This window comes from Pongo abelii, chromosome 19, assembly GCF_028885655.2.
Source record: "Pongo abelii isolate AG06213 chromosome 19, NHGRI_mPonAbe1-v2.0_pri, whole genome shotgun sequence".
Classification (NCBI taxonomy): domain Eukaryota; kingdom Metazoa; phylum Chordata; class Mammalia; order Primates; family Hominidae; genus Pongo; species Pongo abelii.
In genome coordinates, this window is record NC_072004.2 from 96,455,763 (window position 1) to 96,483,347 (window position 27,585).

At 54.6% G+C, this 27,585-nt stretch overlaps 2 protein-coding genes across 5 annotated transcripts; both read left to right on the forward strand.

Annotated features, from left to right (window-relative positions):
• Nucleotides 1–1,807: 1,807 nt before the first annotated feature.
• On the forward strand, nucleotides 1,808–25,949 carry CHMP6 (charged multivesicular body protein 6). Of its 4 annotated transcripts, none has more exons than XM_024234226.3 (8): nucleotides 1,808–1,977; nucleotides 4,599–4,708; nucleotides 5,114–5,201; nucleotides 5,769–5,855; nucleotides 7,087–7,152; nucleotides 7,341–7,421; nucleotides 8,484–8,538; nucleotides 9,218–10,248. In XM_024234226.3, the coding sequence occupies exons 1-8, from the start codon at nucleotides 1,915–1,917 to the stop codon at nucleotides 9,268–9,270; spliced, it is 603 nt and encodes a 200-aa protein (XP_024089994.2). In that variant the 5' UTR covers nucleotides 1,808–1,914; the 3' UTR covers nucleotides 9,271–10,248.
• Nucleotides 12,106–18,559, forward strand: LOC129047198 (translation initiation factor IF-2). The gene has a single exon (XM_054535897.2). It carries the CDS (start codon nucleotides 14,371–14,373, stop codon nucleotides 14,845–14,847), a length of 477 nt encoding a protein of 158 aa, XP_054391872.2. The 5' UTR covers nucleotides 12,106–14,370; the 3' UTR covers nucleotides 14,848–18,559.
• Nucleotides 25,950–27,585: the final 1,636 nt, after the last annotated feature.

Here is a 27,585-nt window from a genome sequence, read left to right on the forward strand (position 1 = left end):
GACACTGGCATCAAATGGATTCCAATTTCTTTTCTTTTTTTTTTTTTTGAGACAGAGTATCGCGCTATCGCCCAGGCTGGAGTGCAGTGGTGTGATCTCGGCTCACTGCAACCTCCACCTCCCAAGTTCAAGCGATTCTCCTGCCTCAGCCTCCCAAGTAGCTGCGATTACAGGTGCACGCCACCATGCCCCACTAACTTTTGTAGTTTTGTAGAGACGCGGTTCACTATGTTAGGCCAGGCTGATGTCGAACTCCTGACCTCAGGTGATCCACCCGCCTCAGCCTCCCAAAGTGCTGGGATTACAGGTGTGAGCCACCACGCCTGGCCAGATGGAGTCTGCTAGAGTCTTGGGGATTTTACAGGGACAGGATCGGGGCGTGGCAGGCCAGGGCGGTCTTTGGAAATGCAACATTTGGGCGGGAAAATAAAAATCCCTGTCCTCACCTAGGTTTGTGGGCACAGGTGGTGGGGAGATCCCTAGCCAAGGGTCACGCCTTCCTTTACCTAGCTCCTCTTTCCCCCTTCATGAGGAGCAGGGAGTAGCAAGTCTTTTTTTTTCCCAACGTCCCCATGGATACCAAGGAAAAAAATACTTCAGATGTCTTAGTGAGACAAATCAGAGGGTGGGAGATGAACCCCACAATAATTCAGGGGCCCCTTCACCTCAGTGAAGGTTCCAGAGTCCAAAGGTTTGGAACAGGTGATAATTATTCTCCTTTTGACGTTATTTGTTATATTTTTTGTAGAGACAGGGGTCTTGCTATGTTGCCAGGCTGGTCTTGAACTCCTGGCCTCAAGCCATCCTCAGCTGAGTGCTTTTCTATAACACTTAGTGAATGCTCAGGAACCACAGCCAGGATACTCAGGCGGGAACCGGGGGTTGGAAGCGGGGTGGCTTCTCCCTTTTACCCTTTATTCCCCTTTGCGTGTTTCTTAGCCCCCCAGGGAAGAATGCTTCTGTGGGGGACGCAGCCACGATTCCTTGGAAGGAAAAGCTGAGCCCGGCCATGCTGGGCTCTTCCTGGCACTGATCCACAGACAGGGAGCAGCGCAGTGGAAGAGGGAAGATCCCAGGGCTGAAAGGCTGGGTGAAGGGCGCTGCTGGGTGCATTTCAGGGAACACTTTAAAGTGCAAAACGGGCCAGGCGCTGTGGCTCACACCTGTAATCCCAGCACTTTGGGAGGCCGAGGTGGGTGGATCACAAGGTCAGGAGTTCAAGACCAGCCTGGCCAATATGGTGAAACCCCGTCTCTACTAACAGAAATTAGCCAGGCGTGGCAGCAGGCACCTGTAGTCCCAGCTACTCAGGAGGCTGAAGCAGGAAAATCACTTGAACCCGGGAGGCAGAGTTTGTAGTGAACCGAGATCGCGCCCCTGCACTCCACCCTGGGCGACAGAGCAGGACTCCATCTCAAAAAAAAAAAAAAAAAGTGCAAAACGTTGGCTATCACATCACTAAATGCGGCATTTTGTGTTCAGAGCCAGTGGGACAGTGATTCCTGCACAAGATTCCTGAAAGCCTGGGGAGACTGAATTATGTTAATCTAAAAGGATCCCATCTAATTAGGAGATAAGAAATTTTCGCCTTCACCTGCACAGGAAGGGTGCACGGAAACACGTCATTTAGAACATCCCGGGCCTGAACATCGCGGGCCCTAACATCCAGGTATCCGTGCCACTTCTCTGTACCGGTCCAAGGAGGCCGCGGTGTTCGCGGCGGCCGCCGAGACCGGCGGGCTGTGGTTTCGAACCCGTGGCAATGGCACGCGGCCAGAGGAGGCCCTCAGGCTTCGCGTTACGCGGCGCCTGGCCCGGCGCGGCCGCCGTAGCGGGAGGACCCGAGCTACGGTGGCCGCGGGGCGGCGGTGGTGATTGGACTCGGTGGGTCCCGGGCCAGGGGCGGGCGCCGCCATGGGCAACCTGTTCGGCCGCAAGAAGCAGAGCCGCGTCACGGAGCAGGACAAGGCCATCCTGGTGAGGGCCCGGGCCCGGGGTCAGGGCCAGGGCCGGGACGCGCGACGGGGCCGGGGCGGGCGGCGGGGCCGGAAGAGCCCCGCACCCTCGGCCCCCCGCGTTCGGATGGGGAAACTGAGGCGCAGCCGGGTCCCTCGGCCTCTCCGCCCTGCGCCCCTCCTCGCCCGCGGGGCCTCGGGCCGGGGTCTCCTGCGCGGCGCCGTGGCTGCCGACTTCCCCCGGGCCCGCGCGTCCGCCTCTGCGAGCCCCGCCGGGGTGGGCGCGGCTGGTGACTGCGGGATTCGACGCCGGCGTTCGGGACTCGGTCACAGCCTGGCGGCCTGTCCGTGGGGTCCGCGCGGCGCTGGGCTTTCCCTGGCTCTGGGCCCGCGGGAGCAGGTCCCGGCCCCGGGGGTCCCGGCTCTCCCGGAGTCGCTGCCCCCGCCCCCGGCCCGCGGCTCATTTGCCTCCTGGTGCCCTGGGCTGGAGCCCCCGCGGTGCTGCCGGCTTCGCGAGGCCGTGCGGGGCCATCCCCTCTCCCTCACCCCATCCAGGCCAGGACTGGAAGGAAGTCTGCCCTGGTCCGAGGAGCGGCCGCCAGGTGCTCCCGAACGCCTGCCGGGGTCCTGCCGGGGTCCTGCCGGGTTTCCGCAGCGCCAGGGTGCAGGACCACCGTGTTTGGCGCGTTTGTTTGCGGCAACTCCAGACTGACCCCCCCGGAGCACAGCCGGGCCGGTGGTGGTGCCTGTTCCCATGTGAAAGTTAGCTTCTGTAGGAGGAGGAATCGCCTGGCATGTCAGGGACACGGCGGGTTAAGAATAGTCCATTTTTGTAACGAGATAAACGTGTCAGGAAAGAGACCCCGAAATGGGAGCAGGGCTAAGCTTTTTCGGATGCTTTCTTTCCTAAATTTTGTGCAACAGAAATAGGTTAATTTTATACTAAAAGAGAAGTGAATGTAAATGAAAGAGGGAATCTTACGTTGGCATCTGAGTCCATAAGCTGTGAAAAGAAACAACGGGCACATTTGTCCCTAGAGAAGATGGGCACAGCGCTGGGCACCGTCCCGAGCTGCCTGCAAGACAGCTGGGCCCAGCCTCCATCGTCCACTCTCCACCCACCCTGGCAGCCCCAAGGCACTCCCTCCCCTCTCTAGAAGGACTCAGTTCCGGTTTCTCTTCAAGCACAGCTTTCCACTTGCCAAGGGTCACTGTGGGCTCTCGGCTGTGCAGACCCGTGTTCCGGGCTGCCGTAGGTGTCCCCGGGATTTCGGGTGCTTGGGAACAGCATCCTTGGCACACAGTAGCACAAATGATTGCTTTTTTTTTTTTTCTGTTTTTCTAGGATAACAGGTGTTCCCCACTTGGCCTGTGACCCTCCACTGAGACCTTGTTTTACAGGGGGGCAGCCTGGCCACACCGGCCTGCCTTTGGCCCCTGGGTCTCCCCAGCAGTGGGGCTGGTCAGGGGGCACCTTTCACTGTAGCAACGAGAGGACCCACAGGCCTTGGCACTGCGAAGGGGAGACTCCGTGGGTGGAGGGAGCCGGGAATGAGCCCTCTCAGGTAGAGGGAGCACTCGCTTCCCATGTGGAGCCTTAAAGAGACACACAGGCCCTGACTGAGCTAATTCCTCTCAGCCTCCTGTCTTAAGGCGATAATCCCTGTGCCTGCACGGGCTCAGCATTGTCTGAAGTGATGACGTTTGGAAAACTTAAGGGCCTGATAGGGCAGGACTGGCTGAAGTTCCTCAGCGGCCGAGTGCCCTCTCTGGGGCGGCGCACAGATGAGAGGCGGTCAGCGGGGCGAGTGCGTATCCCTGCAGCTGGATGGTTGGCAAAGGAGCAGGGAAGCCACAGGCACCTCATGCGGCTGAAGCCCAAGGAGAGAAGCCGGGGGGATGTCTGAGCCCTGTCCTGGTGGTGTGGCTGGTGGCACTTGGGTACTCACCACCTGCATGTTCTCAAGTCCGAACTTTTTTTTTTTTTTTTTTTTTGAGATGGAGTCTCGCTGTGTCACCCGGGCTGGAGTGCAGTGGTGTGCTGTCGGCTCACTGCAAGCTCCGCCTCCTGGGTTCACGCCATTCTTCTGCCTCAGTCTCCCGAGTAGCTGGGACTACAGGCGCCGCCACCACGCCCGGCTAATTTTTTTTTGTATTTTTGGTAGAGACAGGGTTTCACCGTGTTAGCCAGGATGGTCTCGATCTGCTGACCTCGTGATCCATCTGCCTCGGCCTCCCAAAGTGCTGGGATTACAGGTGTGAACCACCGCGCCCGGCCGAGTCCAAACCTTTGAGGTCCTGGCCGCTGCTCTCTGACCTGAGCCCAGAGTGCTCGTACCGCTGGCAGGCAGCCTCGAGGGTGGACCCACAGCAATGCCGCGGTGGTCCTGCCCATCCCTGTGATGGGCTGTGGGGTCCGGGTGACCCTCTGGTGGGGCCGCCCCTTGCGTGGCACGATGTGGAGCAGTGTCCCTGGCTTCCACCCCACAGGTGTGTCCAGATAGCACCACCTGTCCCCGGGAGACAACCCTGTCCCATGAAGGACACTCGTGGAGGGCCGCCTGGCCTCCATATCTGGCACTCAGTAGCGTGGCTAGGGCCCCCAGCGTGGGCTCGGTGACGCCAGGCCCTTTCTCTCGGCAGCAACTGAAGCAGCAGCGGGACAAGCTGAGGCAGTACCAGAAGAGGATCGCCCAGCAGCTGGAGCGCGAGCGCGCCCTGGCCCGGCAGCTGCTGCGGGACGGCAGGAAGGAGTGAGTGGGCGCGGGCAACCTGGGCACCCTGTCGGCTGGGGTGGGGGGTCCGGGCAACGTGGGCACCCTGTCGGCTGGGGTGGGGGGTCCGGGCAACGTGGGCACCCTGTCGGCTGGGGTGGGGGATCCGGGCAACGTGGGCACCCTGTCGGCTGGGGTGGGGGGTCCGGGCAACGTGGGCACCCTGTCGGCTGGGGTGGGGGGTCCGGGCAACGTGGGCACCCTGTCGGCTGGGGTGGGGGGCCCGGGCAACGTGGGCACCCTGTCGGCTGGGGTGGGGGGCCTGGGCAACGTGGGCACCCTGTCGGCTGGGGTGGAGGGTCCGGGCAATGTGGGCACCCTGTCGGCTGGGGTGGGGGGTCCGGGCAGGGCCACAGCGGGTCACTCTCGGGCTTCTGTCTGCAGACGGGCCAAGCTGCTGCTCAAGAAGAAGCGATACCAGGAGCAGCTCCTGGACAGGACAGAGAACCAGATCAGCAGCCTGGAGGCCATGGTAGGCGGCCGGGTGCTTCGCCCTGGAGTGCAGGTGCAGCCGGAGGCGGCTCCACCCGGCTGCGTGGACGTCAGAATTTCTCCCCAGAGCTGAAAGCTCCTCCTCTTAGCTGTCTCGGGCTGAAGCTGACCTGAAGAGGGGTGGGCCTGGAATCCCGGGGAGTCCACCAGGAAGCTAATGGTCTTCAGGGGCTGGGGGGCAGGTTGGCTCTCGCAGGACTGAAGTGGGGAAGACTGGGCCACCCCTGGGTGGTGTGGGTAGGTCAGGGGTCTGCGTGGGGACTGAGTGTCCCTGGTGTTAGGGACCCAAGCAGTGTGGTTCTGCTCTTTGGTAACCAGAGCTACTAACAAGCAACCAGTGGTCCCCTGAGAGTCTCCCTGGCACCTGCTCAGTCCTGCACGTCCCCACCTGGCAGTGGGAGAAGACAGGGAGGAGCAGGCATCAGGAGTCACCCTCACGCCCAGCAGCACCCGCCCAGCAATGGTGTCATCCTGAACCCTGCCCCTGGGCCGGGAGGAGGGCATGCCGGATCCTCAGCGTCTGTGTCTGCTCTGGTTTCCTTTTCAGGTTCAGAGTATTGAGTTCACCCAAATCGAAATGAAGGTGATGGAGGGGCTGCAGTTTGGAAACGAGTGTCTGAACAAGATGCACCAGGTGGGTCTCTGCAGGGCCAGGGACAAGGAGGCGTGGGGAGCCCAGTGGGGCTGGAGCTGGGGATAGGGCAGGGGGCTTGTCCCATGGTGTTCGTGTCAGACACAGGGCAAGAGGCTGGCAGGGGAGAAGTGTCGGGTGCTGCCAGGCAGGCAGGGATGCAGTGACCTGAGGGTGGGGTGCAGCACAGGCTGGGAACTGTGGGAACTGGGTCCCCAGGCGCCAAAGTGACATAGAGGGGAAGTCTGAGGGTGGGGAGGGGGCTGGCAAACTAATCACAGAAGGCTTCCTGGAGGTGGCGAGGCGTGGTGGCTCACACCTGTAATCACTTTTGGAGGCCAAGGCGGGCAGATCACCTGAGGTCAGGAGTTCGAGACCAGCCTGGCCAACATGGTGAAACCCTGTCTCTACTAATAATACAAAAATGAGCCAGGCGTGGCGGCATGCACCTATAAACCCAGCTACTCAAGAGGCTGAGGCAGGAGAATTGCTTGAACCGGGAGGCAGAGGTTGCAGTGAGCTGAGATTGTGCCATTGCACTTCAGCCTGGGCGATAAGAGCAAAACTCCATCTCAGAAAAAAAAAAGAAGGCTTCCTGGAGGAGGTGAATACTGGCCTCATCTCAGGCCGGGCATGGATGTGAAGCCCATCGTAGCCATACCACGTTCCTCCACCAACCCCATCATACTCCTGATATGGGGGCCAATGGGTGGGGCTAGTTGGAGAGCCGGGGACTCACCTGGCAGGAGGTCTGGCTGTGCCACTTTTCCAAGTGTTTGGTGAGTACTGGTGGTGTGTGCCGGTCAAGCACAAGTGGCCCTTTGACCTTGCCACTCAAAAGAAATCAAGTCACCTGCCCAGAATGTTCCACCTGTTGCTTGTTTTTACCGGTGGCTGTGAGAGCTGAGTCAGGTTTGAGAAGAGGCAGCGGGCGTCAGAGCAGTGCAGTCATGGCCTCTGAAAAGACTCATCAAACGGCTCCTGTGGCCTCAGGACGGGCCTCATTTAAACAGGGACAGGAGCTGGGTGTGGTGGCACGCACCTATAGTCCCAGCACTTGGACGTATCACTTGAGCCCAGCCTGGGCAACACAGCCAGACCTTGTCTTTAAAAATAAATAAATAAAAATAAACAGACGGATGAGGCCGTGGCCCTGAGAGCCCAGGAGGCCTCTGTCAGGGGCCCACCATTGGCTTCACCGACAGGCGTCAACACCCATCACCCTCATCCACAGGTGATGTCCATTGAAGAGGTGGAGAGGATCCTGGACGAGACGCAGGAGGCCGTGGAGTACCAGCGGGTAGGTGGCACCCTGACCGGCCTGTCCCCAACTGTGGGAACCCACAAGGCCACCCTCGAGGGCCAAACTGTCCCACACCCTAGAGCGGCCACCTTCTCTCAAGGGGACAAGACCCAGCCACAGGCCGTCTCCTTCCTCCCTGAGGGGCCGCCTCCTTGCTGCTCTTACCACCGCCTGTCCTTTTGCAGCAAATAGATGAGCTCCTGGCAGGAAGCTTCACTCAGGAGGATGAAGACGCCATCCTGGAGGAGCTGAGCGCAATCACTCAGGTAATGGCCCCCTGGGACTGAGCAGTCACTCAGGCGATGGGACCCCAAGGACCGAGCAGTCACTCAGGCAGTGGGACCCCCAGAGCTCAGGCCCCCAGGAGGCCCTGCCCATGGTGATCTCACATGTGGTGTCCCTTAAGCAGATAGTCTGGGGTTTGTGACTGGTTTTCCTACCTGAGGTGACTCTGTTTCCAGGGTTGCTCACCTGACGGTCTGGTGCAGGCAGGCTGGCCCTGTGCCCTGGACAGAGCGGGGATGCTGGGCCTTCCTGGCACCTCGGCCCCTTTCTGTCCCCAGCTGTCACGGATGTGGTGCTTGATCTGTGGGCTGGCTTTCCGCAGCCATGGCTGCTGACTCACGTCCCACGCAGGACCTCGCCGCGGGGGCCGCGTCCTGGCCCCAGGCTCACATCCAGGCTCTGAGTCTGCATTCACTCCCTGACAAAGGGGTTGTCCTCTCTGTGGGCCCCTGCCTCAGTCTGCCAAACTCTCATAGTGCCCCCAGAGCCAGCCTCTGCCTCAGCCCTGCTGCCAGCTGCCCCGGCGCTCTGGTGCTGTGCGGCCCGTGGTGCCTGCGCCCACTTGCTTGCTCAGTTACTTTCTCCTGAGGGTCCGAGTCCTCCAGGGCCTCCAGGGAAGGCTGAGAGGCAGAAGCACCCGTGCTGGCTTAGGCAGCCAAGCTCGCTGGGCCATCATTGTACCGCAGCCCACCCCGCAGTGGTGGACACCAGCGTGACCTGGGTGTCTGTCACCCACCCCTCCGTCCCTGAGAGCCAGGGTCTCTGAGGCACACCCAGGATGTCGCCTGCTTATAGCCCCTCAGGGCCCCAGGGTCTGTTGGGAGGAGCCTCCATGGTAGCGGCTGCGTCACCACCTAGGGGATTCTGGTGGCGCCAGAAGCCAGGGCGGGTGCACACTTGGGTCTCCTGAGCAGCACGTTTCTGTCCGCTTTAACTCCGGCTGAGAGCGGCTGACTGACAGGATCCGTGTCCTCTCGGGGAGGCCCAGGCAGCCCGGGGCAGACCTGTCACCTGCTCACAGCCTTACCCTTTGCATCTTGCAGGAACAAATAGAACTGCCAGAGGTTCCCTCCGAGCCCCTTCCTGAGAAGATCCCAGGTATTTCCATGTTTGATTCTTCTGAATGGTTGGAATTCGCAGAACAGTGGATTCTAGAAGGCAACAAGACAGAATGCTCCCAGCCCTTCTCACTTGGCAGAGGTCATCGCGGCCTTCCTGGGCAAGCCCTGCTGCCTGGCTGTGTGGCTCGGGGGCATGCGTGCCTGGCCTTGGGGTTGGGCTTGGGTTTCCCAGGGGTTGGGTAACTGGGTAACGTCGTAAGAGAGCCATACCCCATTCAAAGAGGCACATTCAGAAATCAGAACTGGGGAAAGGCTTCTTCAGCAGCACCAGCTCATTCCCAGCGTCTAGCCCAGGATTAGCCGTCAGCCAGGGATGCTTTTCCCCGTGGCACCATTCAGCACAGGCTCTCCAACCTGCCCACTGGGAACCTGACTTTTTAGAATCATCCATCCGTGTTTGTTCTGTTCCTTTACCCATCTTTGGGGCTCTTCTCCTCTCTGAGTCCCGCTGGGAGGGGCTGTGCTTTCCTGGCCCTGTCTGTCAGCCCCATTGGCTTCCTGTTTGTCACTTGCCTCCCCCAGAGCTGGGCGTGCCCTTCCCTAGTGCGAAGTCCCCGGAACTGGCCCTTGCCACCCCCGTGACCTCGTCCCTCTCTGGAGGTCTCTGCCTGTGGGTCTTCGGCATGTCATAAACATCTCTGTTTCCTCCACAGAAGATGTCCCTGTCAAGGCCAGGCCCAGGCAGGCGGAGCTGGTGGCAGCTTCGTAACGTGGCCTCCTCTTGTGGGACTCACGGGGATGCCCCAGGGACTGTGGCCCACAGAGAGTTTGGGTCATGGCCAGCCCCTGACCAGGTTCCCTGGAGCCCAGCACGCACGGTGCTGAGCAGAGCCACAGCCACACAGGCGCATTGCAGGAGGACTCCAGAGCGTCTCCTGGCGACCTCGAGCCTGAACGCACTCAGGCGCCACTGGCCTGCTCAGTCCGGATTAAACCCTCGGCCGAGCCCAGCTTCTGCCAGTTGTGGGCTCCCCTGGTGGCCGCGGTCCAGGCCCGACGCCTCTGGTGCTGTTCCCCTGCAGTCCCAGCCCCGCGTGGCTCGCGCTCATCTGTGAGGAAGACACCTCCAGACCTTGGGGTCCCCGTGCTTCCTCTTGGTCCTCGCTGCTCCCGTTAGCTGGTGCAGGCTTCTGTTAAGGGGTCCCTCCCTTGGCCTGGCTTCCCGGCGCACCTCAGCTTCCCTGCTGGTGGGGGGATCCCCAGGAGACCAGCATGTGCTGAACCTCTCCGTGCCTCTGCGTCCGCGCCCCAGACGCCCACCTCCCGTTTGAAGGTGGTGGGCCAGGGGCGTTCTTGCTGGATTGACAACTCCCAGAGCCCTGACTCCCGCCTTGCCACTCATGGCTCTGTCCACCAGGGCTCGGCCCTGCTGAGAAAGGACCTTCAATGCTTGGGAGACGCTGCTCCGGCAGGTGCAGCCCCGGAAGTTTGTCCGTGGGGGTCCCTGCAGCTGGGGCTCATGGAACTGTGAGACCTGGGACCTTCCTGCCCTGTGAGTCCCGGAGCCACCAGCAGCCAAGACCGGAGGCTGTGGGGCATGGCGTGACTTCTCGTGCACAGGGCTGGTTTGGTTATGAGACGATCTCGCTGGGACCGCCCCTGCCCGTGGAAAACCACAGGACAAAGGGAGTCGCCACCTCGACCCCCAGACAGGCCGGCCTGTATTAAAGTTGGCCCTGCACGCCCACTGCCTCGTAGACTTGGGCACAGTGGGCACCTAGGCGTGGCTTTCTCTGTGGGAGTGTGGGTAGGTTGTGTGTAGCCCCTCCCCAACGGTGACCCCTCCCCCACGGTGACCCTGACCAAAGCCCGGCCCCTTGACCAACATGGGGACGCTCACTGCAGGGCTCCTGCGCAGTCAGGCCAGGCCTGGGCTCTGCACACGTGAGACGGAGACTCTGGGCCCTGACGGCCACCTCTGGGCAGCTGCCCTGTGTGAGGGCCAGGGTGCTGCTCTGACCAGGCTGGCTGCCTGTCTCCCTCGAGTGGCTTTGTGTAATCCTAGGCCTGAGGGCAGTGCCCCCAGAGGGTAGTGGGTTTGGGGTCCTGGTGCCCAGGTGGGAATCTTGATGTGCAGGGAACACGCTGGGCAGGTGCCCCCCAAGAGGTGGCTCCACACCCCTCACTGGTGGGCATGGGGGTGCTGGCCCTGCACTGCCGGGTCTCAGGACTGAAGAAGCTGAAGACCTGGGTTTGCGGGAAAGTCTTGTTTCTCCACGTGGCGGCAGCTCTCCTGTGGTGTGCGTGTCAGCTGGGGGTGAGGGGGGTCTTCCAACCACCCTGTGGGGATTCTGCAGAAAACTAGTTGGCTGGGGCTCCCCGTCTGTCCCCAGGACTGCCCGGCAGCCTGGAGGGCGTCTCATGATGAGGCTCCAGCCCCGTGACCTCCATCCTGCAGCAGTGCGTCCCAGGCCCGTGGAGCACCAGCTCTGGGTCCCAAACTGCACGCAGGGTGCCAGGAGCCTGCGTTGGGAAGCTGCAGGTGTGGCTGGAGGGTCCCTGGCTACTGTAAGTCCCAGGCCTCAGTCACAGCCTTTACACACCCTGCCCGTGGGGCAGATCCCTCCTTTCCCTCTGCCTCCATTAGAACCCAGGGGCTTCTGCCAGAGGCCGGGTGTTCTGGCAGCATTTTGTGGCAGGACTTTGCTCTCAGCCCCAACTGGAGCAGCTGTCCACAGTGCCCTCCCCCTTGTGCCAAGTTCCTGGTCAGAGCCCAGGAGGCCATCCAGGGAACGCCAATAACCGCCTGTCTCTGCTGCAGCACAGCCGGGGGCACGGTGGGGTCCACGTTCCCTCCTACTATCCAAGAAGTTAGAGCCTGAGTACTCATCAGCCGTGTTCTGTGTACCAGTGTTCCTCCCTGGACCTCGCAGGGGTCTGCCCGGACAACCCAGAGTGACCTTGAGCTGATTCCCAACTCTGGCATTGGTGTGGCCTGGCTGGCCGGCTCCTGGTTCTGTCGGGCTGGTGGCAGCCCCTCCTGCCAGCAAGGTGCAGAGCCCAGTGCTGGCCAGAGCCTGACCAACCTGACCAACCCAATGTAGGTTGGGGACACAGGAGCATGATAATCACAAGTCAAAATTAGGTGTGGAACCTCAGGGTGGAGCTGGTGTTCTGCCAGAGATGCCTGGGGGCCGGGGACAGGACTTGGAGGAGGAGAGGCTGCAGAGGGCAGGGACACAGAGTAGGGGGGGGTCACACAAAGGGTGGCTCAGAGAGTGGGGGAGGGGCATAAAGGAGGAGCCGTAACCAGCAGCTTTGAGGGGTGTTGGAGCCCGCCAGCCACAGAGGACTTCCCAGGGAGGGAATGGGGCATAGTGTGGAAGTGGTGCCCTCATTTTCAGAGGCTGCAGACACTTCGCTGGAAGGCACACTTGCCACGGGGCAGGCAGTGTGGCAGTTAGAAATGTGTGGGATGGGATGGGTGCGGTGGCTCACACCTGTAATCCCAGCACTTTGGGAGGCTGAGGCGGGCGGATCACGAGGTCAAGAGATCGAGACCATCCTGGCCAACTTGGCGAAACCCGGTCTCTACTAAAAATACAAAAATTAGGTGGAACGCGCCTGTAGTCCCAGCTACTCCGGAGGCTGAGGCAGGAGAATCGCTTGAACCTGGGAGGCGGAGGTTACAGTGAGCAGAGATCATGCCACTGCACTCCAGCCTGGCGACAGAGCGAGACTCTTTCAAAAAAGAAATGTGTGGGATGGAATGGCGGGGCCATCCTGGACGGGATGGGGCCCCTGACCTCTGTGTGCCTGCGCTCAGCCAGCTCCTGCGCAGACCAAGTACTCGGGGGAGGGAAGATGGTTTGCTCCAAACTCAGATCCCAACTGGTGTCTGACTTGGCTGCAGAATCCTTTGGGTCCTGGTTTCTTCATACATGCAATATTGGGGGTTTGGCCTTGGGGGTCTCTTCAGCTGAGTCCACTTCTGTCCCCAGCCTGTAAACTGTCTGCACCTATTGACTTGATGGTCTCTGAGGGACTCAACTTTAGAAACTCTGTCCATTTTGTGCTGCTATCACAGAATGCGTGAGACTGGGTAATTTATAATGAACAATCAGCTGGCTCACGGTACTGGACAGGTGCCAGCATCTGGCGAGGGCCGTCCAGCTGCATCATCACATGGTGGAGGGCAGGAGGGGAGCCACCCCACCCTTTTATAACCAATCCCAGCCGTTAGGGCACAGCCTTCATGGCCTAACCACCCTTTAAAGGTCCCACTCTCGATACTGTTACAAAGGCAATGAAATTTCAACAGGTTTTGGAGGGGACAAACATTCAAACCATAGCAGAAAGTGTGGAAGGTACGATAACCACACTGAACAGAATGACCATGGTAATTAAACCCCAAGTGCAGCCATGACCCGTTTTACATCATCCTGGAGAGAACAGTGCAGCTCCAGTACTTGCTAAGCTGCGGAGACAGGGTCCATCCAACTCGACAGCATCCAGCAGCCACTCCAGGCCGCCAGCAGACAGATGTTGGGAGCAGCACTGATAGTTTGGTTTTTGTTTGTTTGTTTAAGACAGGGTCTCACTTGCCCAGGCTGGAGTGCAGTGGTGTGATTATGGCTCACTGCAGCCTGGAACTCTGGGGCTCAAGCGATCCTCCCACCTCAGCCTCCCGAATAGCTGGGACTACAGGTGTGTGCCACCAAATCCAGCTAATTTTTGTTACTTTTTGTAGAGATGGGGTCTCACTATGTTGCCCAGGCTAATAGCTTTTTTAAAAATGATCATACAGGACGGCTGGGTGCAGTGGTTCACGCCTGTAATCCCAGCACTTTGGGAGGCCGAGGCAGGCAAATCACCTGAGGTCAGGAGTTCAAGGCTAGACTGACCAACATGGAGAAACCCCGTCTCTACTAAAAGTACAAATTAGCCGGGCATTGTGGCACATGCTTGTAATCCCAGCTACTCGGGAAGCTGAGGCAGGAGAATCGCTTGAACCCAAGAAGCGGAGGCTGCAGTGAGCCGAGATCACGCCACTGCACTCCAACCTGGGCAACAATACAAGACTCCATCTGAAAAAAAAAAAGATCATACAGGAAAACAGAAGTTCTATTTTATGTACACTGCTGTAATTTCAGCACATGTGGACTCGTGTAACCACCACCATAACCTTCCATCACCCCTGAAACTCCCTCCCGCCAGCCCTTTAGGGTTGCCCCTTCCCCCCAACCCCACCAGCCCCTAGTGACCACTGATCTGTCCTCCAACCCATAGTGTTTTTCCAGGAATGTCACATAAACAGAAGCCGACCATGGGTCACCTTTCTGGCGCCTTTCTCCCCGCACAAAGTCTTTGTCCTTGTGAAGCTGTCACGTGCCAAACGCTTGTCCCTTTTTCCTGCTGGGTAATACTCCCGGTGCCGCCCTTGCTGTTGGTTGATGCACATCTGGCTGCTTTTCGCTGGCAGTGAGCGGAGCTGCTAGGGACATTGCCACGGGGCTGTGAGAGCGGAGTTTCCTCTCTCCGGTGACCCTGAGCTGCGCCTTTCTCAGCCGCCTCCCGAGGCCCCAGGCGCTCTGCGGGGGCTCTGGCGGGGTTGGGGGGGTTGGCGTTCTCGTTATTTCAGTGGTGCTGCCCCTGGCCCTGCGGGAGGGACCGTGGGACCCAAGACATCCCCGCCTGGCCTCCGCTCCCCACCCGGGGGTGGGGCTCGCCCCGCCAACCTCGGGTAAAGACGCTTCTGGAAGGAAGGGCGCCCCTGGGACCCCGCCCAGCCCTACCCTGCCCTGCGCAGCCCAGCCCAGCCCAGCCCAGCCCTTGCCGGCGAAGCACGCGGCGGCGCCCCGGCGTCGTCATGGCAACGCCACGGGCCCCGAAGGCCGGGACCGCTGCCCCCTCCGCCCCTCGACCCCCGCCCCGCGCCCTTCCTGGCTGCGGCTGGACCCGGCTGCGCGGGGCGCGGGGCGCGAGGCTGCCTTCCCGGGGATCACCAGGGACCACCCGGCGCGCTCCCCGGGAACCCGCACCCCTGGCCCCAGTGCTCTGGAGCGACCCGGGTCAGCCTCTGGCTGCCTGCAGTGGGCCCCTGGGCGAACCCCGGGCGGACCCAGGAGTGAGCACCCGGTGCGCGGCAACGATGATCCCGCGAGGGAAGCGCACGGGCGGCAGGAGCTGCGGCAGCAGCCCCAGGATGGGGCGCGGGGAGCGCGCTGAGCTGTCCTTTCCCGCAGCGGCCCCGCGGTTGAAGCGTGGGTTTGGGTTTTGGTTTTTCTTCTGTGGCAACAGTTCTGTTGAGATATTACTCGCCTGCCATACAACTCACCCATTTTAAGGGTACACCTCAGGGGTCTTGCGTGCATTGACAAACCCGCCGCCGTCACCACAGCCAATTTCAGAACATTTTCATCTCTTCAAAAGAAACCCTGTACCCTTCAGCTGTCACCCTCCTGGTCCCCATCCAATCCTCATCCCGCCCTCAGCAGCCACGCACTGCCTGTAAAGTCCGTGTCCTGCCCTGTAGGTGGAATCTATACCTTGGGGTCTGTTGTGACTTTCACCTAACAGCCTTTCCAGGCTCAGCTGTGCTATCGTATGGACCAGTACTTCGGAGGGGTTTTTGTTTTGTTTTTGGGGTGTGTGTGTGTGTGTGTGTGTGTGTTTGAGCCGGGCGTGGTGGTGGGCGCCTATAATCCCAGCTGCTCAGGAGGCTGAGGCAGGAGGATCACTCGAGCTCAGGAGTTTGAGGCTGCAGAGTTGATCACGCCACTGGACTCTATCCTGGGCGACAGAGCAAGACTCTGTCTTTAAAAAAAAAAACAATAACAAGGCCGCCTGAGGTGGCTCACGCCTGTAATCCTAGCACTTTGGGAGGCCGAGGCGGGTGGATTACCTGAGATCAGGAGTTCGAGACCAGCCTGACCAGCATGGAGAAACCCCGTATCTACTAAAAATACAAAATTAGCCAGGCGTGGTGGCACATGCCTGTAATCCCAGCTACTGGGGAGGCCGAGGCAGGAGAATCGCTTGAACCTCGGAGGCAGAGGTTGCAGTGAGCCAAGATTGTGCCACTGCACTCCAGCCTGGGTGATAGAGAGAGACTCTGTCTCAAAAAAAAAAAAAAAAAGACACACACACAAAAAAATCAGCCAGGTGTGGTGGTGCGCACCTGTAGTCCCAGCTACTCTGGAGGCTGAGGCAGGAGAGTCGGTTGAACCCATGAGGCAGAGGTTGCAGTGGGCCGACATCGCACCACTGCACTCCAGCCTGGCAACAGAGCAAGACTCCGTCTCATATAAAGAAATAAAACAAAAATAAACAAATTTTAAAAACAAAAACATTCCTTTACAGGTTTCTGTGGGGACAGGGTCTGCTCTTGGGTCTGCACCTGGAAGTGGAATTGCTGGGTTGTGTGGTAACTGGATGTTCACCCATATGATGAACGACCACACTCTTTTCCACAGTGGCCGATGGTTCTGGTCTCTCTACAGCCTCACCAACTCTTATATTCTTTTTGATTACAGCCACCCTAGCAGGCATGAGGTGGTACGTCATTGTGGCTTTGACCTGCGTTTCTCTGATGTCTAATGGTGTTCAGCATTTTTTCATGGGTGTTACTGGCCATTTGTATATCTTAGAGAAATGTCTATTCAGATAATTTGCCTATTTTTAATTGGGTTAGTTGTCTTTTTATTGAGTTATAATACTTTATTCGAGATACTAGACCCTTATTAGATACATGATTTGCAAATATTTTCACCCATTCTTTGGGATGTCTTGTTTACCTTTTTGATGGTGTCCCTTGAAGCACAAAAGTTTTTAATTTTGATGAAATCCAATTTATTTTTGTTATTAGATACATGATTTGCAAATATTTTCACCCATTCTTTGGGATGTCTTGTTTACCTTTTTGATGGTGTCCCTTGAAGCACAAAAGTTTTTAATTTTGATGAAATCCAATTCATTTTTGTTGTTGTTACTTGTGCTTTTGGTGTCATAGCTCAGGAACCCCTGCCTAATCCAAGATCATGAAGACTTGTGTCTATGATTTCTTAACAGTTTTATAGTTTATTTATATTTATATAAATCTGTTTTTGAGACAGGGTCTCGCTCTGTCACCCAGACTGGAGTGCAGTGGTGTGACAGCTCACTGCAGCCTTGACCTCCCTGGGCTCAGGAGATCCTCCCACCTCAGCCTCCTGAGTAGCTGGGACCACAGGCACATACCACCCAACTGGGCTAATTTTTTTTGACTTTTTTATTTTTTATTTATGTATTTTTCTTGACACGGAGTTTTTCTCATCGCTCAGGCTGGAGTGCAGTGGCGCAATCTTGGCTAACTGCAACCTCCGCCTCCTGGGTTCAAATGATTCTTTTGCCTCAGCCTCCCTAGTAGCTGGGATTACAGGCATGCACCACCACGCCTGGCTAATTTTTGTATTTTTAGTAGAGACGGGGTTTCGCCATGTTGGCCAGGCTGGTCTGGAACTTCTGACCTCAGGTGATTTGCCCTCCTTGGCCTCCCAAAGTTCTGAGATCACAGGTGTGAGCTACCGCATATTTTTATTTTTGTAGAGACAGGGTATCACTGTGGTTGCACAGGCTGGTAAAATTTTAATTCTTTTTTTTTTCCTTTATGAGTTGGTGCCGGACAGAGTCTTGCTCTGTGGCCCAGACTGAAGTGCAGTGGCGTGATCTCGGCTCACTGCAACCTCCACTTCCTGGGTTCAAGCGATTCTACTGCCTCAGCCTCCCAAGTGGCTGGGACTACAGGCACGTACTATCACACCCAGCTAATTTTTAGTAGAGACAGGGTTTCACTCTGTTGGCGAGGCTGGTCTTGAACTCCTGGCCTCAGGTAATCTGCCCAGCTCAGCCTCCCAAAGTGCTGGGATTGCAGCCGTGAGCCACTGTGCCCGGCTTGACTTCTTCCTTTTATATGTGGGTATTTTTCTGTCCCAGCGTCATTTGTTAAAAAGACAGTTCTTTCTCCGTGTAATTGTTTTGGCACCGTGTGGAAACCCGCTGCCTGTAGCCGGGAGCTTCTTTCCAGCCCTCAGTTCTGTCCCATTGCTCTGTGTGTCTATTCTTACGTCCTCATGGCAGCCTTGTAGTAAGCTTTGAAATTGGGAAGTGTGAGTTCTCCAACTTTGTTCTTCTTTTTCAAGATTGTTTTGGCTATTCTGGGACCCTCAAATTTGCATGTGAATTTTTAGGATAAGCTTTTCAGTTTCTGCCGAGGAGCCAAGTGAGATTTTGATAGGAGTTGCGTTGAATCTGTGGATGTGTTTTGAGAGTGCCGCCGTCTCCGCTACATTAAGTCCAGATCCGTGGATTGAGGGTGCCTTTCCATTTATTTTGGTCTTCTTTACTTTCTTTCAACCAAGTTTTGTAGTTTTCAGAGTATAAATTTTGTACTTGTTTTGTTCAGCTTATTACTGTTTTATTTTTGGTGCTATTGTAAATGAAATTTTCTTAATTTCAATTTCAGATTATTCACTTAAATATACAGAAATACCGCTGATTTTGTATATTGAGCTTATCTCCTGCAATGTTGCTGAACTTGTTTATTAGGGTTTTTTTTAGTGAAATCCTTAGGATTTTTTATATGCAAGATAAGGTCACCTGCAAAGAGAGAGAGTTTACCTCTTAATTTCCAACTTGGATGCCTTTAATTTCATTTCCTTCCCTGACTGACTGGTTAAAGCCTTAGTACAATGTTGATTAGAAGTGGGTATCTTAGGCCGGGCGCAGCGGCTCACGCCTGTAATCCCAGCACTTTGGGAGGCCGAGGCGGGCAGATCACGAGGTCGGGAGATCGAGACCATGCTGGCTAACATGGTGAAACACCATCTCTACTAAAAATACAAAAATTAGCCGGGCGTGGTGGTGGGCGCTGGTAGTCCCAGCTACTCGGGAGGCTGAGGCAGGAGAATGGCATGAACCCGGGAGGTAGAGCTTGCAGTGAGCCGAGATTGTGGCACTGCATTCCAGCCTGGGTGACAGAGCGAGACTCCGTCTCAAAAAAAAAAAAAAAAAAAAAAGAAGTGGGTATCTTTACCTCACATTTTTCTATTCCACTCCCAGCCCAAAAATACTAAAAACAGAAAGAACAAAGTCCATACAAAGAGTATTTCATGAAAAATTTAACCCACTTCTTTTTCTTTCGCTTTCTTCCCTCTCCTCTTTTCTTTTTCTTGTCTCCTCTTCTTTCTCACGCAGGGCAGGGCCAGGCCAGGGCTAGCAGGCCAGGGTTAGCGGGCCAGGGCTAGTGGGCCAGAGTAAGGTCAGAGCTGCTCGGACTTCTGGTGTGTACTTGTTAGTCTTTGTGATATTCTTGTAGATTCAATCACGAAACATGAGTTTGATGCTGGTGTGATTGTAGGTGGTCTTGCAGTCAGGTGAACAGTTGCTCCCAAAGCGAACTGATGGCTCAGCCTCAGCCTGGAGGGGATGTAGACCTCTTGTGATATAACTCAGTGCTGGGAGAGAAGTCAACGGAGTGAATCGAGGACAGAACCAACACTCAAAATGATGGCAAGAGTTGCAGCCAAAGCCAGCTAGATGACACACCAACAAAATACAGTAAAGCCCATAAAGGTCAGTGCTTGGCTTCAAAGAAAACCATAATGGGCAATGATGCATTTGGAAAATATCTGGAAACCTTGCCTGCTGGCAGACGCTGTGGGTTAACTATGGGATCCAGCTGCTAACTCCATCAATGTGACCTTACACTTCATTAATGGAAGTGTCTACCTAATTGGATGTAACAACCTCCTCACTAACTTATATTTACAGTGCTGCCCCTGAGTCAGCAGTAAAAGTTCAAATTATATTCAGAATCTTCTGCTTAATAAATTAGAAAAGTGCTGGCCAGGTGCGGCGGTCCACGCCTATAATCCTAGCACTTTGGGAGGCCAAGGCAGGTGGATCACTTGAAGTCAGGAGTTCGAGACCAGCCTGGCCAACATGCAGAAACCCCGTCTCTACTAAAAATACAAAAATTAGTTGGGCGTGTTGGCGCACACCTGTAGTCCCAGCTACTCAGGAGGCTGAGGCAGGAGAATTGCTCAAACCCAGGAGGTGGAGGTTGCAGTGAGCCGAGATCGTGCCACTGCACTCCAGCCTGTTGACAGAGTGAGATTCTGTCTCAAAAAAACAAAAAAACAAAAAAAAAAGGAAAGAAAAAATAAATCAGAAAAGTGTAATGGGGAAAGTGTAACCATGGGTCTGCCTTGTTCACTGTGTTAGCCCAGCTTCCTGAGTGCTGGTTTGCACATAGAGTAGGCAGCCCCCAAAATTGGGTTGAAGAAATGAATTATCAACATTTTAAAAGCGTTTGCTGGTTGAACAGGCAAACTTCAGCTATCTAGAGAATTGCCTATGCAGAGTGCATCATTCCCTGGTGATGTCAGATGGAGAGTGGCTGGAGTCTTTCTCTGTATATTGGTCCTTCTGATGTATTTAAAACGCACATTTAAAAGCAGTTTGTTCCGCTGGGCACAGTGGCTTACACTTGTAATCCCAGCACTTTGGGAGGCCAAAGTGGGAGGATTGTTTGAGCCCAAGAATTCAAGACCAGCCTGGGCAACATAGTGAGAGCCCACCTCTACCAAAAAAAAAAAAAAAAAAATAGCCGGGCATGGTGGTGCGTGCGTATAGTCCCAGCTACTTGGGAGGCTGAGGTGGGAGGATCACTTGAGCCCAGGAAATGGAGGCTGCAGTGAGCCATGATCGTGCCACTGCACTCCAGCCTGGCAGACAGAGCAAGACCCTGTCTCAAAAAAAGAAAAACTGTTCTGAAGCTCAGTGTAGCCTAGTACTGTGGCATTCCCACCTGTATTCCTGCTTGTTCCATTTACTTGAGAAACATTTTTTTCATAAATAATATGAAAACATATCCATCCCAGTTTCTCTACATTAATTCCAGACTAAGAGCATTTAACCTGAGTTTAGTGGTAGATTTAAGGACACTCTTGAGAAAAACCTCCATTTATACAAGAGGAACAGGACCCTTCCTTATCTCGAGGATGATGTCCCGCAGGAGACGCCTGCTCTCCTCCAGACAGGCTGTAGGGCTGTTCATCTGACCTGCCGTGGAATGTCTCACGTGGCTGCGACGCCAGCCTTTCAATCATCTCCCATGGATGAAGCCATCGTGGGTGTATCTTTGGTATGTGTCTCTGTTCCTTGTTCTGCCCTCTTTTTTTTGAGACAGAGTCTCACTCTGTCACCCAGGCTGGAGTGCAATGGCGCAATCTCGGCTCACTATAACCTCCACCTCCTGGTTTCAAGCGATTCTTCTGCCTCAGCCTCCCAAGTAGCTGGGATTACAGGCATGTGCCACCACACGCAGCTAATTTTTGTATTTTTAGCAGAGACGGGGGTCTTGCTCTGTTGCCCAGGCTGGTCTTGAACTCCTGGGCTCAAGCAATCTGCCCAACTTGGCCTCCCAAAGTGCTGGGATCACAGGCGTGAGCGACTGCGCCTGGTCCAGGAAGGGAACTTTAACACAGCAGAACTCCACATAATGGATAAAGCTGAACCCTCAAGCAAAATAGGAATATTTAAAATCCATTGTTTTGGATTAACTGCAGCATCTCCAGATTATCTTTCTTCCATTTTAAAGTTACCTACAAAGGGTCCATACCTTGATGGTAGCATCAGCCCTCCACAGCCCATCTCTTTCTTTCTTTATTTTATTTTTATTTTTTTGAGACAGAGTCTCACTCTGTTGCCCAGGCTGGAGTGCAGTGGCTTGATCTCGGCTCACTGCAACCTCCACCTCCTGAGTTCAAGCGATTCTCCTGCCTCAGCCTCCCGAGTAGCTGGGATTACAGGTGCCTGCCACCACACCTGGCTAATTTTTGTATTTTTAGTAGAGACAGGATTTCACCATGTTGGCCAAGCTGCTCTCAAACTCCTGACCTCAGATGATCCACCTGCCTCGGCCTCCCAAAGTGCTGGGAGTACAGGCATGAGCCACCACTCCCGGCCAGTCAGCCCATCTCTTTCACTGTTACAACTAACAACTCAAGTCCAGGAAAAACAAAGCACCCCCCGCCCCTGCCACCACCGCCCTGCCACTGAGGACTCTGCAAAGTAAACCAAAGCTGTGGAGGTGGCCCCTGTGGGGAAGCCGTTTCCTGGTTTTATCTTGCGTTTTCTCTCGTAGCTTTGCCCCAGGATGGGCCTCAGTTACGGAACTGCACAGCAACACAGAAAGCTAAAACTCCCATAGAAACCTTCTCCTTTTGGCAAGAGAAATTGTGAACAGGGGCCACTGAGGTCCAGAAAGCGTGTGGTGGGGGAATCCCAGAAGGGAGAGAGTGGGAGAAAGAGGCCTCGGGACTCTGAGGAGGAACCAGCAGCAGCCCCGGCTCCCCAACCCGAGCTGCACCTGTGTGGGGTGCACTCAGAGAAGCAACGTGAATTGGCTTTGAAAGTAGAACTTCGACTGGAGCAGAGGCAGCAGAACTTTGTGGTTGGAACTAACCAGGTTGATGGGCACTAAAAAAAAAAAAAAAAAAATCAGCATTCTCCAGGGGACTGTTATGGAGTCTACCCAGCATAACAGTCAAAATGTCCAGTTCATGGCCAGGCGTGGTACTCACACCTGTGATCCCAGCACTTTGAGAGGCGGAGGCAGGCAGATCGCTTGAGCCCAGGAGTTCGAGACCAGCCTGGGCAACCTGACAAAAATCGGTTTCTAACAAAAAATACAAAAATAAGCTGGGCGTGGTGGCATGTGCCTGTATTCCCAGCTGCTCGGGAGGCTGAGGTGGAAGGATGGCTTGAGCCTGGGATGCGGAGGTTGTAGTGAGCTGAGATTGCGCCACTGTACTCCAGCCTGGGCGACAGAGCCAGACCTGGTCTCAAAATTTTTTTAAAAACCCCAATTCATAATCCCAAATTACGTGACATATAAAAAACCATGAAAATGTGACCAGTTTCCAAAGGAAAAGTGATACAGTTTGGATATTTTTCCCCACCCAAATCCCATGTTGAATTGTGATCCCCAGTGCTGGAGGTGCGGCCTGGTAGGAGGTGACTGGATCATGGGAACGGGTCTCTCATGAATGGCTTGGGCCACCCCCTTGGTGATAAGTGAATTCTTGCTCTGAGTTTACATGAGATCTGGTCATTTCAAGGTGTGTGGCACCTCTCCCCTGCTCCTCTGCCTGCTCCTCTTCTGCCTTCCATCATGATTGGAAGCTTCCTGAGGCGTCCTCAGAAGCAGATGCTGTGATGCTTCCTGTACAGCTGTAGAACCGTGAACCAGTTAAACTTATTTTCTTATAAATTATCCAGCCTTAGATATTTCTCTTTTTTCTTTTTTTTTTTTTTGGAACAGTCTCACTCTGTTGCCCGGGCTGGAATGCAGTGGCCTGATCTCAGCTCACTGCAAGTTCCACCTCCCGGGTTCATGCCATTCTCCTGCCTCAGCCTCCCGAGTAGCTGGGACTACAGGCACCCGCCACCACGCCCAGCTAATTTTTTGTATTTTTAGTAGAGATGGGGTTTCACTGTATTAGCCAAGATGGTCTTGATCTCCTGACCTTGTGATCCACCCGCCTCAGCCTCCCAGAGTGCTGGGATTACAGGCGTGAGCCACCGCGCCTGGTTGCTCAGCTATTTATAGCAATTGCAAGAATGGCCTAATACAGAAAATTGGTACCAAGGAGTAAAGCATTGCTATAGATACCTGAAAATGTGGAAGCAGCTTTGGACCTGGATAATGGGCAGAAGTTGAAAGAGTGTGGAGGGCTCAGAAGGAGACAGGAAGATGAGGAAGAGTTTGGAGCTTCTTAGAAACTGGTTAAATGATTGTGACCAAAATGTTCATAGTGTCATGGACAGTAGAGGCCAGGCTGACGAGGTCTCAGCTGGAAATGAGGAACTGATTGGAAACTGGAACAAAGGTCATGTGTTCTTTGCTAAGGTTTTGACAGAGAACATGGCTGTGTTCTGTTCATGCCTCGGGATCCATGGACGTTTAAACTTGAGAGTGATGAGTTAGGGTATCTGGTGGAAGAAATCCCTAAGCAGCAAAATGTTCAAAAAGTGGCATGGCTGCTTCTAACAAACTGTATTTAGATGAGGGAGCAAAGGAATGACTTAAAGTTGGAACTTATATTTAAAAGAGAAGCAGAGTATAAAAGTTTGGAAAATTGGCCAGGTGTGTTGGCTCACACTTGTAATCCCAGCACTTTGGGAGGCCAAGGCAGGTAGATCCTGTGAGGCCAGGAGTTCAAGACCAGCCTGGCCAACATGGCGAAACCTCATCTCTACTGTTGGGAATAATGCTGAAAATCCTAAGGAGATTGAACACTCAAAGGATTTTTTTTTTTTTTTTTTTGAGATGAAGTCTTGCTCTGTCACCCAGGCTAGAGTGCAGTGGCACTATCTCGGCTCACTACAAGCTCCGCCTCCTGGGTTCATGCCTCAGCCTCCTGAGTAGCTGGGACTACAGTCACCCACCACCACGCCCGGCTAATTTTTTGTATTTTTAGTAGAGACAGGGTTTCACCATGTTAGCCAGGAGGGTCTTGACCTCCTGACCTCGTGATCCACCCACCTCAGCCTCCCAAAGTGCTGGGATTACAGGCGTGAGCCACCGCGCCCAGCCTCAAACAAAGGATTCTTAGCAAAGCAGTTTTACTTCTGCGCAGACAGGTGCTTCTCCTTGGCCAGTTGCCATGAGAGTGCACCTGAACAAAGGGGCATGAGAGCCTTTATTTCTGACACAAGTCCTGTCCCTGTACCCTTTCCCCATTGGCCGTGGTTGGGTTGCACAATCTGAACTAATCCCAGTTGGCTAGACATTTGAACTTTCTTTAGATAAGGTGGGCACATAAGGGAGAGAGGGAAAGAAGAAGGGGAAGGAGCATTTGCAATGAGCTAGAGACTAGTCTCCTTTCCAAATAAGGAAAGGAACGTGAGCTGGTACTGATAAGCCTGGTCCTGTGGCGTGTCCAGGCATCTAACAAAGGCAGAAAAGAGAAAAAGGAAAAAGGGGTGGGGGAGCTACTATGAATTAAGGAAGAAAGGATTGATGAGGCTATTTGAAGAGAAACCTCATCATATCCCACATCTACTAAAACTACAAAAATTAGCCGGGTGTGGTGGCGGGCACCTGTAATCCCAGCTACTCGGGAGGCTGAGGCAGGAGAATCACTTGAACCCGGAAGGCAGAGGTTGCAGTGAACCGAGATCGCACCACTGCACTCCAGTCTGGCGACAGAATGAGGCTTTGTCTGCCCCCAACCCAACACACACACACAAAAAAAGTTTGGAAAATGTGCAGCCTGGCCATGTGGCAGAGAAAGAAAAAGCTTTCTCAGGAGAGGAATTCAAGCAAGCTGTGGAGGAACCACTTCTTAGAGATATTTGCATCACTGAAAATGAGCCGAGAGCTGATGACCAAGCCAATGGAAAAAAGACCTCAAAGGCATTTCAGAGACTTTCATGGCAGCCCCTCCCATCACAGGCCCTGAGGCCTAGGAGAACGAAATGGTTTTATGGGCCAGGCCCAGGGCCCCACTTCCCTATACAGCCTCAGGGCAGTGCTCCTCACATGGCATCCCAGCAGCTCCAGCTCCAGCCTCAGCTCACAGGGGCCCAGGTACAGCTCAGGCGGCCGCTTTGGAGGTTGCAAGCTGTAAGCCTTGACAGCTTTCACATGGCATTAAGCCTGCGGGTGCACAGAAAGTAAGAGTGAAGGCTTGGCAGCCTCTGTCTAGATTTGAGAGGATGTATGAGAAAGCCCAAGTTCCCAGGCAGATGCCTGCTGCGGGGGTCAGAGCCCCCACAGAGAACCTTTACTAGGGCAGTGCCAAGGAGCAATGTCCACAAATCCCCAAAATCCTGTCTTTGAGTAATTGAGAGAGTTGGAGCCCCCACACAGAGTCCCCGCTGGGGCACTGCCTAGTGGAGCTGTGAGAAGGAGCCACTGCCCTCCAGAATTCAGAACGGCAAAGTCACCAGCAGCTTGCACCCTGCGGTTTCACAAGCACTCAACAACCTGTGAGAGCAGTGTTGGGTATCGAACCTGCAAAGCCCCGAGGGCGGAGCTGCCCAAGGCCTTGGGAGCCCACCCCTGGCACCAGTGTGCCCTGGATGTGGAGCATGGAGTCAAACGAGATTGTTTTGGAGCTTTCAGATTTAACATCTGCCCTGCTGGGTTTGGAACTGGCATGGGACCTGTAGTCCCTTTCATTTGGCTGATTTCTTCCTTTTGGAATGACAGTACTTACCCAGTGCCTATATTCCTATTGTATCTTGGAAGTAAATTACTTATATTTTGTTTTACAGTCTCATCGGTGGAAGGGACTTGCCTTGTCTCGGAGAAGACTTTGGACTTTTGAGTTAACGCTGGAATCAGTTAAGACTTTGGGGGATTCTTGGGAAGGCATGATAGTATTTTGCAATGTAAGAAGGACATGAGATTTGGGAGGGGCCCAGGGTGGAATGATACAGTTTGGATGTTTGTCCCCGCCCAAATCTCATGTTGAATTGTAATCTCCAATGTTGGAGGTGGGCCTGTGGGAGGTGTTTGGGACATGGGAACGGATCCCTCATGACTGGCTTGGGCCATCCCTTGGTGATAAGTGAGCTGTCTCTCTGAGTTCACACGAGATCTGGTCATTTACAAGTGTGTGGCACCTCCCCCATCCCCCCACTCGCTCCTGCCTTTGCCATGTGATGTCCCTCCTCCCGCTTTGCCTTTGACCATGATTGGAAGCCTCCTGGGGCCTCTCCAGAAGCAGATGCCGCTGTGCTTCCTGTACAGCCCGCTGAACCATGGACCAATAAGCCTTTCTTTATAAATGACCCCGTCTCAGGTATTTCTTTATAGCAGTGCAAGAATGACCTAATACAAAAAGACAATCAACAGGCCGAGAGTGATGGCTCATTCCTGTAATCCCAGCACTTTGGGAGGCTGAGGCGGGCAGATCACTTGAGGTCAGGAGTTCGAGACCAGCCTGGTCAACATGGTGAAACCCCATCTCTACTAAAAATACAAAAATTAGTCAGGCATGGTGGTGTGCACCTGTAATCCCAGCTACTCAGGAAGCTGAGGCAGGAGAATCACTTGAACCCAGGATGGGGAGGTTGCAGTGAGCCAAGATCACGCCACTGCACTCTAGCCTGGGCAGCAGAGCCAGACTCCGTCTCAAAACAAACAAACAAGTAAAAGGATGGGGAAAATATATCACAGAAACACTAATCAAAAGAAAGATGGAGTAGTTGTGTTAATATCAGGCAATGTATATTCAAAACAAATATCAACAGGGATAATTACTCAATAATAAAAGAAAGCAAAACAATCCAAATTGTGTATTCACCTAACAATAGAATTTCAAAACACAGGAAGCAAAAACTAATAGAAATGAAAGGTAAAACAATTTCTTACAGTTAGAGACTTTCACCCTCCTCTTTCAGTATTTTGTTGTTGTTTTTAGTCAGTGTCTTGCTCTGTCACCCAAGCTGGAGTGCAGTGGCACAAACATGGCTCACTGAAGCTTCAACCTCTTGGGCTCAAGTGATCCTTCTGCCTCAGCCTCCCAAGCAGCTGGGACTATAGGAACATGTCACCACACCTAGCTAATTTTTTTTTTTTTTTTTGAGACAGAGTCTCGCTCTGTCACCCAGGCTGGAGTGCTGTGGCACGATCTCGGCTCACTGCAAGCTCCGCCTCCCCGGTTCATGCCATTCTCCTGCCTCAGCCTCCAGAGTAGCTGGGACTACAGGCGCCTGCCACCTCGCCTGGCTAATTTTTTATATTTTTAGTAGAGACAGGATTTTACCGTGTTAGCCAGGACGATCTCGATCTCCTGACCTCGTGATCTGCCCGCCTCGGCCTCCCAAAGTGCTGGGATTACAGGCGTGAGCCACCGTGCCCAGCCACTAATTTTTTTATTTTTGTAGAGATGGGCTCTTGTCATGTTGCCCAGGCTGGTCTTGAACTCCTGGGTTCAAGTGAACCTCCTGCTTTGGCCTCCCAAAATGCTGCGATTACAGGCATAGTCTACTGTGCCTGGACCCTCTTTCAGTAATGGAGAGAATAAAT